This window comes from Malaya genurostris, chromosome 2 (genome assembly GCF_030247185.1).
Source record: "Malaya genurostris strain Urasoe2022 chromosome 2, Malgen_1.1, whole genome shotgun sequence".
NCBI classification, from domain to species: domain Eukaryota; kingdom Metazoa; phylum Arthropoda; class Insecta; order Diptera; family Culicidae; genus Malaya; species Malaya genurostris.
The window spans coordinates 260,472,411-260,484,567 of record NC_080571.1 but is presented as its reverse complement, the minus strand read 5'-3'; the positions used below and the strand labels follow the sequence as shown (position 1 = coordinate 260,484,567).

Below are 12,157 nucleotides of genomic sequence, written 5' to 3'. Positions count from 1 at the left end.
CTTTTTCATGTTGAATATTCCATATAACGCAAACTATTTTTACGGTCCTACATCGTAAAAAGAAAGTTTTTGCATAATATAAATGTATTCGTATAATATATTTTTGAAATCAATCTGGAAAAACGATTTTTTGAGGTCGTTCCGAGATCCAATATGGCGACTTTTGGTTTTTCGAATAACCTTGAAAACTATTTCAATGTGGGTTGTGAACGGATTTGATGAGATGAAGTTATAAAACGAAGTTCCTTAAACCATTACAAAAAAAGACATTTGCGGAACAGATTTGATGAGCAGATATCATTCCAAAATCCAAAATGGCGACTGATATTTCTTGAAGTTTGAAACGCCGTTTTTGCCATTCCGGGTAGAAGTGATTTGCAAATCAATAGCAAACTGTATTATTTAAACCAAATAACTCAATCGTAAAACTTTACATAATTTTGTTTGAAATAAGAGTTAAAATATTAAAAATAAATCTGCATTAGAATATAACAACAAAGTTGTACATTTTATCATTTTAATAATCAACCAAGAACAAAATATTTATAGAAGACAAATTTATTAGAAAGTTGTTGTTTTAACGTTCAGAATAAAAAAAATTATTTGAATATTTCATTCATCTAATTCTAAATCTGTCTATTTAATTATTATTAAGTGCAGAGCAGTTCAAATTGAACTGCTTAGTGCTAAACTCGGCAGTTCAATTGGAACCGCTAAGCAGACGTGGAGTTTCTGCTACTTACAGAACCCTTTTGGTTTTGCAACGGAGTGCAATGCCTTTTCTGATGTGCCGAACGAAAACGTGTTTCTTAAATGATTTAACTAACGTAAACTTCTTTTACGAATTGATTCGATTTGCAAATCCCCGTTTTAGGAGTTCGTAAGTGGAGGTTTGGGTGGGTCTATTCAATAAAAATACTGAAAAAACTGAAAGTTATTCTTGGATAAGTGAACTTAGCGTTAGTCTTTATGTACCATTGTATGATTGTATAATTGGATCATTTAAGACTGTTGACACCAAAGAAGGGGATGTTTTATGCCTGTAGGAGAAAGAGTTTAGACTAGTAATCAATAAACACAACACCTTACTTGTTCGCTTGAAACAGATAGACAGATGCAAACAGTCATTCGTTTCACCACGAATCATCAACGATAAACAGGAAAATACTCTTGACCGATGAAAATCGTAAACTGTCAAGTGTCAGAAAAACTCTTTTTGCTCCAAATTAAACTACGATCGTCACAGTAAATTGGGGCTTCCGACAATTTCGTGCAATACTGCCATTGTCAGAAGTGTCATCAACATCTTAACATTTCATCGTGAATCAACGTCCTTTTGCGCTTTCGCATCCGAAATCGCCGAATGGGGGTGTGTGCAAAATAATCAATTGCTAAACATTTATTTGATACAACCTCACTCAAACGGAGCCCGACCACCAGCGCACTTGTCCAACGATCCAGATTCAAGATTTCATCGGATTACCACTTGTAATATATTGCATCGCTTTACGAAATCAGACCGCCGGTTCCGCAATCACATCCGACTAGCAACACTTTACACATGTTCGGCCCCAATTCAATTCCAGCGTGCTTGTCCTTGTCGGCCGGCTGGATTCCAAACAAGTGTCAATCACGTTGCATTTTGCTCCTCCCCCTCCATCTTCGCAGCCCAATGACAGAATGCACGCGGGTGCGGTTGATTTAATTTTCATCGTTTTCTGTGTTCCGTTTGTTCGCATTCACGCTTGTAGAAGTCTGGCCGGACGGTTGCGTCACGACGAGTTCTTCCATCGGCAAGTGACTGCCACATCAGAAAATTGATTTGTTGAAAAGCAATTATAGCGATGCCATTCGACAGCGCGGTTGGCTGAATGTTTGATCATTGTGGGAGTTTTACCATAGTTCTTTTTTTTCATCCTAGTCATCGTCGGGTTCCAACATCGAGAGCAGGACGAATGACGTTGACTATTTGTTTCTATTGTTGTTAGATTAATTAAACGGACATGGGAGAACCGATAGGACGGACTTGACATTCGATGTATTTTTAACAGTATCACGCAGGACTCCCATGACCAAGCTGAGGCACACGTAAACGACTGTATTTTTGCTATTGTTTTTTCGTAGGGTACATGTGTCTCCCTTTTGACATGGTGATTTAAATTGAATGAGCTAATAATCCTGAGTTGACTTTTTGTGCTTCACATCTAGATAGGTTATACAACCTGCGTTTACATCGGATGCTTTTTTTCGGATCTGAGCTCCGGGGTTTCGGAGTAACAAATTGGGTTCAACAATGTTTTCTTTTGCTTCTGTCAAATGCAGAGCTGAAGCGAGTGAGGCAAGTGAAGCGACCGGGAAGACTATTAAAATTAGGTTAAATTTAAGATTAGTATCACACTGTTACAAAAATCCGATGATATACCGCCATAAACATGGAATGCCATTTTTGTCCAACAGCAAATTAAACATCGAATTTTATCTTTTTTTAATACAAAAGTTATTGAAAGCTTGGGAATCGAAATTGAAACCATTCATGGAATTATTTTTATCGCTGGAGCATTTTTGCCATTCCATTGCACCGGTGAACAATTAAGTTTCTTTGAAGGTGATTTGCAAAAACTCACAAGATATTGACCGAAATTTTTCGTAATAGGCGACTTAAATGCAAAACGGGTCCAGTGGAATTGTAAGCAAAATAACCGTAATGGAAAAATACTTCATAATCAACTCTCGGCTGATTACTTTACAGTTCTTTATCCCAATAACCCGACATGTTTCTCTTCCGTGAAAAACCCCTCTGCAATTGATCTGGTTCTAACAGATCAAAGTCACATTTATAGTGAACCGATTACACATGTTGACTTTGACTCAGATCATCTTCCTGTAACATTCACACTTTCCAACGAAGCTATAATTAATCCAATTAGTTCTATATTCAACTATCATTGCGCTCACATTTAAAATCATGTGGATCATGGAACTATTTTAGAAAATACTGCGAACATCGACACAGCAATAGATAGTTTGAATCATTATATTATCGAAGCTAAAATGAAATTCTTCTATCATCGATGACAATCTTCAACTGCTCATTCGGTTGAAGAATGTTCGTCGACGATAATACGAGAACGTTGTGATCCTGCTTTGAAAAACATAGTTAAAGATTTACAAAAAGAAATTAAACATAGATTGACCCTTTTGCGAAATGAAAATTTCTCTACAGAAGTTGAACAAATTAAACCATATTCTAAATCTTTCTGGAAACTTTCAAAGGTTCTTAAGAAACCTCAGAAACCAATTCCTCAAATACTTCCTACAAATGGCGAAAAAGCTCAAAAACTTGCTCAGAAGTTCGAGAGTGTCCACAATTTTAATTTGAACGTTGTGAGTCATATTGAAAATTAAGTCTCACTGAAATATGATCTTATTTCAACTCAAGTGTTATTACCAAATGACATTATTGATACGAATTTTGATGAAATTAAGACAATCATTAGGAAACTTAAAAACATGAAGGCTCCTGGTAATGATGGAATTTTTAATATTCTTATTAAAAATCTTCTCGATGTTGCCTTGAGACTCTTGGTTAAAATTTTCAACTAGTGTTTTTCATTAGCTTATTTCCCTAAGGGATGGAAGAACCAAATCATGTAAGAAGTGTATCGAAAAAAAGCTATCCACATACATTTGTGTTGTACGCATGTATTTGTGATGGTTTTTATTGCTCAGATCACAGCATGCTGTGCGTTTGGCTGTCAGCTTTCGTTTAGTTTTGCAATGACTGAGCGGAAACATATATTGGAGAAGCCAAATGAATGAAAAACTAACAGAAAAGATGAATTTTTGGAAAAAGATACGCTCAGAAGCAGGACTCGAACCTGCGTTCTTATGCATTCCGTGCATACGCGCTACCATTTCGCCACTCTGAATCTTGTTTTAGTCACTCTAAAACGCTTTCGTTTGTTTACTTGTTTGTGCGGTTGAAATTCTGCGTTTTGAAAATGTCGCGTATTGAGAAGGCAGTGAAAATTAAGGTTTCGGACACATGGCGCAGTGAGAAGGGTATTACTAGGCGAAAATTGGCGAAGCGGTTTTAAATTCATCATGTCAGTGTAAAAACCATCATTAATAAGTTTGGGGAACACTATTCTTTGGATGAGCTACCAGGAAGAGGCAGAAAATCCGGTTCCTCCAACCCGAAACTGGACCAGAAAGTGATATCTCTAATCATGAAGAACAAATCAATGTCAATACGTGATTTGGCCAAAAAAGCAGGAACGAGTGTCGGAATGATCCAGCGTATCAAGAGGCGAAGTCACCTGAAGACCTACAAGAAGCAGAAAATCTCGAAAGAAAGTGTAGAACAGAAGAAGCGAGCAGCAATAAGGGCCGGGAAATTGTAGTCGCGTCTTTTGTAGTGTCCGGATGCATGCGTTTTGATGGACGATGAGACTTATGTAAAGGAGGACTCAAAAACCCCTTTCAGGTACACAATACTTTACTGTCGTCGTTGAGGAAAATTTGAGCGATACGGACAGGTCGATTCAAGTGGAGAAAGGTACTGGTATGGCACGCAATATGTTCCTGTGGTTTGAAGTCAACCATTTTTACACTACCGGAACTATAAATGCAGAAATCTATCGATCTGAGTGTCTCCAGAAGGGATTGCTGCCTTTATATAAGAAGCATAGTACACCTCCACTGGTTTGGCCGGATTTAGCGTCGGCTTACTATGCCAAAACCACTCTTAATTGGCTTGCGGAAAAGGGTAGAAAATTCAGTAGTATAAATTCATTGAGAAAAATAAGTAGTATAAATTCATTGAGAAAAATATCAATTACCAAAATTGCCCTCAGCTTCGACCCATCGAACGTTACTGGGCAATCGTGAAGAGGGTCTTTAAGAAGACTGGTAAGGCAACTGAGAACATGCAGGATTTCAATAAAATTTGGCTCGAGCGTCCAAAAAAGGCGATGCAACACTTGTCCGGAACTTGATGAAGAGCGTTCGATCAAAAGTTCGAGAATTCGGAATAACATAAATTTCATCCGGTTTTCATTATACTCAAGTTTAACCTCGTACAATAGAAGATCAATTTTTAGTTTGAATAAAACATCGTTTTTTATCATAATTTGAAAGAAAAAATTGTCGATAGCTTATTTTCGATACACTTCTTATATAATAGGACTGAAAAGTCACCACTTGTGGCTGAACACCCAATTTATATCTTAATAATTTAATTTTGACCCATATTACAATAAATTTTTATTTTAAACGAAAAGTCTCTACTAATTTTTGTCACAAGATATCACAAGACATAAACAAACTAACGGTACTTTCAAGGAAATTTAAAATTCCAAAGGAATCTATCGAAAGTATATTTCGCCGTGATACAAATAATGACAATAGTTGTGTAGTCCTACGTCAACAATCCAAACAAATCAAAACGGACTATCCCTTGTCGTGTTTTTCCTTTCTCGTCAAAATCAACTTTTGAACCTAGGCCCGGAGAGCCGAAGGCCATATAGCATTCGAATCTGTTCAACGAACTGAGCAAATGTCTGTGAAAGTATGTGTGTGTATGTATGTCTGTATGTGACAAAAAAATGTCATTCGATTTTCTCAGAGATGGCTGAACCAATTTTCGAAAACTTAGATTCAAATGAAAGGGCTTATGGTCCGACTTCCCGTTTCGGAATTACAAGGCAATATGTACAAATCTATGAGAAAATGCGCACTTAATTTTCTCAGAAATTGTATGACCAATTTTTACAAACTATGATGAAAATGGAAGGTCCAGACATTTTTTAAAAAGTCACCGCAAAATTGATCCAGATCCGGGATTTGGTTCCGGTATTACAGTGCGATAAGTGAAAAATTTTCATTTTCAAAGGTATTTTTTCACAAATGATGGCGAAACGAGGTGCGAATTTTTACAATACTTACCAGTAATTTTATATAGTTGGCAGACTTTGTTAGTTGATGGATATATAAATCTACTTTGGGACACTGAAAAAGGATGTAAATAACATTTCGAAATACGCGTATCTGTATTGTAACGTTTGTTATGCTTCATTAAAGTATTGTGACTTTGTGACGGATACTGATATTATTTCATTCGTTTTCTATGCGCGCATTCACATCTATCAGGCACCGTGCCTTTTCAGTGCAGCTCGCCGTCAGTGTAGCGTCTGTCCGGCAAATACAAATTCGTCGTCACCGATATTTTTTATTTTCACTGAAGTCGATATGTCATTGCATTGGCTGTGCCGGAACGGAAACAGCACGGAAACGGAACGGAAGGGTTCCGATAAAAAAAGAACACTGACAGCGCACTGAAGGCACTTTCACTGAACCGTCACGGAACTGAAATGTGTGAATAGTCCTTAATTCGATTTTCCCAAACTTAAATTCAAATGAAATGTATTATGTTCCCATAAGTAGAATTTTGTCCGGATCCGACTTCCGGTTCCGGAACTATAGGATTAACGAAGTGTGTTGTCGTCTTCATGGTGTTTGATAAGAAGTTGGCGGGGCAAATATTTTTAAGTTTGCCTCGGGCGCCAGAAACGCTCACTACGGCTCTGACAAAATTGTATTGATTTGCCTTTGAGTTTTAGCCATCTTTAATACTAAATCTTACCTAACATATCGGTCCCCTGGTTTGCGGCCCAGAAGTCCAAGAAGAAATGAGTATATGAATCACTAATGTCACTCATATCTATATTTCGGGCTTAACGTATTATATTTCCCCAAACATAAATGCACAGCAAATAAACGATATCTCGATATTATCAAATTATATCAGATCCTTAGTTCCAGTGTAGAGAAATGAAACGCACGACAAGTTCTCAAAAATCTATGCTCAACAAAAACATGATGAATCCTTAAAATAGATTTATAGTTTAAATTGAACTGCTAGGCGCGAGATGGCAGTCCAGTTTGAATTGCTTTAAGTACTGACGAGCCGAAGGCGAAACACGAAGAAATTTGAAACAAAATATGTGTTTTCTGCACAAACCAACAAAACCCCTCAATGTACTATACCTTATGATAAAAAAAGAACCGAAATATCCATTTTAAAATTCTCGCGCTTGTCCAATCGGTTAACTTTTATTCTCTCAACGTTGGCAACACTTTTATACACATTCTGTCAAATTTTGACGTATATCGTACGATTAGTTTTTGTTTGGCGTCTATACAAAGAAGTTGAAAAATTTTCGTGTGGCGATTTTTATAATGGATGAAAATTTAGAACAACGGCTCGCCTTCGAAGCGCCATTCGGTCGATTGTTGTGCGGTTTCGACGTCATATTCATAGATCCACACCTCATCACCAGTTATGATGCATTCGATGAATGTGGGGAAATCATCTGCGTTGGAAATCATCTCTTTGGCCACATCAACACGACGCTGTTCTTGAATGAAATTCAGTTTTTTTGGCACCAGTCGAGAAGCGACGCGTTTCAAACCCAAAACATCAGTTAAAATGTGTTCGGCTGATCCATAAGAGATGCCCAACAACACAGTAAAAATCTCTCTAATCGGTACAGAACGATTTTGCAACACGATTTGCTTCGCCGATTCAATGTTTTCTTCAGTAACAGATGTTGTTGGGCGGCCAGGGATCTCATCATGATCCAAGCTTGTACGACCACCTTTGAAGCGTTTACACCACTCGTATGCCTGTGTTTTTCCTAGACACGATTCCCCAAAGGCCTTTTCTAACATTTTCAACGTTTCGGAACACTTGAATCCATTTGCAACACAAAATTTGATGCACGCACGTTGTTCTAAATTTTCATCCATTATAAAAATCGTTACACGAAACTTCTTTGTATAGACGCCAAACAAAAACTAATCGTACGATATGCGTCAAAATTTGACAGAATGTGTATAAAAGTGTTGCCAACGTTGAGAGAATAGAAGTTTACCGATTGGACAAGCGCGGGAATTTTAAAATGAAAATTCCGGCTCTTTTTTGATCATAAGGTATACAAATTATTTTTCGTTTGCCACATTGTTTTGAGAGACGAGTGGCAGATCGTGTCGTTGGCTAGGATCTAGAAATACTATTCCTGAAATGGTTAACAAGTCATCTAACTACAAATATTCCGATTTGGGTGAAAATTCGCATATGTCTGTACTGCCCATACTCGCATATCAGTCCCATATCGATTTTCACCAATTTTGAGTTAGCTTGAGGAATGAAATCTATTCTCAATATATTCTTCGAAATTGCAATAAAAGTTGAGGGTTTGTTCAGTAAAATGTGAAAAAAATAACAACTCATGTCTGTCCCATATGCAAAGTACTCGCATATCAGTCCCATTTAGTGCAAATTTCAATAATTTCATTTGTTGCAATATTTGAATAGTAAAGGTGTATTACCGATATTTCAAGTAATAAGACCATGATTTAGCATTAGGTAGAACAATAAATCAAAAAAATCGGAAATAAAATTTTAATCGTTTTTTTCTCGACATGCCGATTTTCCATATGGGACTGATATGCAAGTATGGGCAGTGTAGAATTGTGCTTAAAACTCCAAACAAGGCAATAAAAGTCAATAATTTCATGTAGAATCTATTTCAAGATAAATTTGGTTCTTCTTATTCAACCAATCTCAATATAACAAGGTAATGTTAACGTGTGGCAACACGTGTATAGCCACAATAAATTCGCATTGAATATTTTATGCTACAACATACTGCTTGTATTCTGCCGCCTTGTTTGTTTATGGCCCAAAATGAAACCCCACCCGCGATAGTGGAGTAATATATTCCCGACTCAACCGCAAAACATAACCAATCGATAACGTATTCGTATTCGGCGGTAATTTTGATAATTTAGGAAATATATATCTATATCTATACCTATTTCGGAAACTTACACAGTTAACGACCGGTGGCAGCAACGAAGCCGAAATGGCCACTCCGATTAGCGGTCCGGTCGATCCTTGCAGCAGTGCAACCGCAACGCCACTGCCAGAAGTGAGGGCCCATAGAATTCCCATCCACAGCGACCGAGCATTTCCACTGGTTGAATGGATTGGCAGGAGGAAATTGAAAGAAAAAGACAAAGAAAAGTAAAGTAAGAAGTGCTGCTAGACAGATAGTAGAAAACGGAAAAAAATACTTATTGCTGAATAATGGTGTCGAATGTTTATTGAGATGAAATTGAAATACCGCTCTTCAGTGTGCTTCCGATTGCACTGATGACGATGCCAACAGGATCGAAATTTTCAGCGCGACGGTCGTGTTCTTTTTTTCATCGGTTTTGTTCAATCTAACTGATGTGAAAAAATTCTAGCACTATTGAAAGTTTCGATTGCTGATTGCATTTTTTCCAATTCGGTTGTTTTACACGATTCGGTTTTAGTTTTTTGTTGCTCGTCAACAGCACGGGTTTCCAACGGGTGAAGTTTCGCTGTTTTCGCTAATTGGTTCGAGCACTAAATACAAAGTATCGCGAGTGACGCAGTCAGAAATTTGCCAATATTTTTTCTGGATTTTTTGCTTTGTTTCATTTATAGTTTAAATTCTTTGCGAATTGCATTCGAACGCTGTTATAGGATCGTGCTATAATATATTGAATTTACACTATTTTAAACATCTTAATTATTGCACTTAGAAAGTAAACATGATAAGTGTTGTGAATGTGGTTTATGGCTGTAATAAACTACTATGCACTAACGAGTCTAAGAAAAAAAGAGAAACGATTTTCACAATCTTATGGGGCAGAATTCGCAAAATCATAAAAAAATTACTGCTTTTATTTTTTGTTAAAAAAATTCATAATGCAATAAAACATCGTAGAAACTAAATCCATTGAAAAATTCGTGGGCCAACAATGATTTTAAAACTTGGAACAAAAAGTATTACTTGATGCATGTTGTTACTTTTTTTTATAAATATAAGAAATATATATAGAATTCACTCATACTTCACTCAAATGTTCCGAGCTCGACGAACAGAGCAAATGTCCGTGTGTTTTTAAAAAATATATCGAGACCTCAGAAATGACTGGACCGATTTTGATCAAACTAGTCGCAAATGAATTGATTTTTTTTAAATTGGAAGTTTACTATTCGAGTTATACGAAGTTTAATGTCAAAATTTTTAATTTTTTGAAAATATATCTCACAATTGACCTATTCCAGTGCACATTGGTCCGAATCATATCAAAAAGTGGCTTTTGTTTACGCTCCAGAGGTTCATTTGGAATTGTCCCCTTCTTTCGATATAATTAAAGTTGTCATTAATCCACCTAGAAGTGAGGTTAACATTATTATTTGGCTACATGTCACTTCTTCTGTAGAGCACCGGTTAACGGTTGTAGAATATATCATTACAAGAAAACATGTCCTACACTTGAACTGTTTAAAATTGGATTGGTCACGGGATATGAAGCATTGTTTTTTGGAAAAAAAAAAAACAAAAAAGGACTTATAGTCCCATACAAAATTTCAGAATTTTATCCAGTTCCGACTTCTGGGTTTGGAATTACAGAGTAATGAATTTTTATAATTCAAACCGTCATAGAAAATGAAGATACCAAAAACACAGAAATTCTTTTAAATTACACTCAAAATTGTCAATATTTAATTAAATTAGTTAATGGTAGAGCCATGCAATGATTCCGTACGCTAAGAATCGGTTGCAAAGTCTGTTGAAATAAAAGGGTCAAATTCCACAAAAATAATGTAATACCCATACATTGCTTTTGATGGTTCAACGAACCGAATTCCATGATATCGAAATCTTCAAAATGGTATTTTGCAAAAAAATTTAAAACTGGCTCTCGTACTTTTCTAACTTATAGTATTTTGATTGATCCCGTTTTGATACATAAAAGATAATGAATCATATCCATAATCACACTAGGTGGATAAAACCAGGTTATTTATATTCATAAAAGTAAACTATAGAGTTTGATTAAACTTTGTAAAAATGAAAATAATCCATGAACTGGAGAACCGAGTATCGTATACCAATCGATTTTGCTCGACGAATTGAACAAACGTCTGTGTATGGTTGAGCCTGTGTCTGTATGTGTATACATAACAAAATGTTGCAAAGTTGCAAATGAAAAATCCCGTCAGCTAGTACGCATTCAGATTCAATATTTGCATTCTTAATTACATAAAGTTTCATTCCAAAATTTGACATTTTTAGGCAATATCTGTCCCAATTTTCCTTGATTCAGCAGCAAGATGAGATACAATTTAAAATGTAATAACTTTTTTAAATTGATTCCGCAAATTCACAAAAGCTGCAGTCGCGACATGTAGTTCGCCAATAGTGATATTAAAGCTTGCTTCATTTAGAATTGGAACAAACTTTTGCTCATATTGTGGCGCTCCTAGTGGACGGATTGGAAAGTTCTTGGCGCCCACGCGTCGGGAATTTTGTCAGCTTCACGTATGTTTTCTTACATTCCGCAATCGACTCTACATTGTAAACAATCAACATGGAAACCGAAAGAAGGGAAAAATTGTGCACAGTTATTTGGAAAATTCATTGTGGTCTGCATCTAGGCTAGTTAAACAGCTGAAATTGCCCAGAAATACCGTATGGCGCGTTATCAAACGGTATAAGGAAACATTGACGACGTTTCGGAAGCCTCAAGCCAATCGTCGGAGTGGAACTGTCGACCGGAAACTGCGTGATAAGATTTTGAAAACGCTTAAGAGGAATCCTAATCTGTCGGACCGTGATTTGGCCAGGAAATTCGGTGCTGTCCATAGTACCGTGAGGAGAACTCGACTCCGGGAAGGAATCAAGTCGTATCGAGCTAGCAAATAGTCAAATCGGACCATAAAACAGAATAGAGTGGTCAAAATTCGTGCTCGGAAACTATATGACCAGGTGCTGACCAAGTTTGACGGGTGTCTTCTGATGGACGATGAAACCTATGTCAAGGCTGACTTCGGGCAAATCCCAAGTCAAAAATTTTACTTGGCAACGGCTCGGGGGGATGTTCCTACCAAATTTAAATTTGTTTTTGCCGACAAATTTGCAAGAAAATTTATGATTTGGCAGGGCATTTGCAGCTTGGACAAAAAAAACGAAAGTGTCGTTACAAATAAGACAATGACATCGGAACTATACCAAAAAGAGTGTCTAAAAAATAAAATTTTGCCGTTCATTCGATC

General features: G+C 36.7%; 2 protein-coding genes across 2 annotated transcripts in view; one reads left to right on the top strand and one right to left on the bottom strand.

Moving 5' to 3' along the window:
- LOC131429205 (uncharacterized) overlaps positions 1-12,157 on the top strand; it is a 443,882-nt gene that overhangs the window by 132,085 nt on the left and 299,640 nt on the right. The gene's annotated exons all lie outside the window — the stretch shown is intronic.
- The window catches only part of LOC131429711 (uncharacterized), a 128,957-nt gene that overhangs the window by 70,298 nt on the left and 46,502 nt on the right, over positions 1-12,157 (bottom strand). The window contains exon 9 of the mRNA XM_058594024.1: positions 8,894-9,038. Coding sequence (XP_058450007.1) covers positions 8,894-9,038 — 145 coding nt within the window. The remainder of the gene's footprint in view (positions 1-8,893; positions 9,039-12,157) is intronic.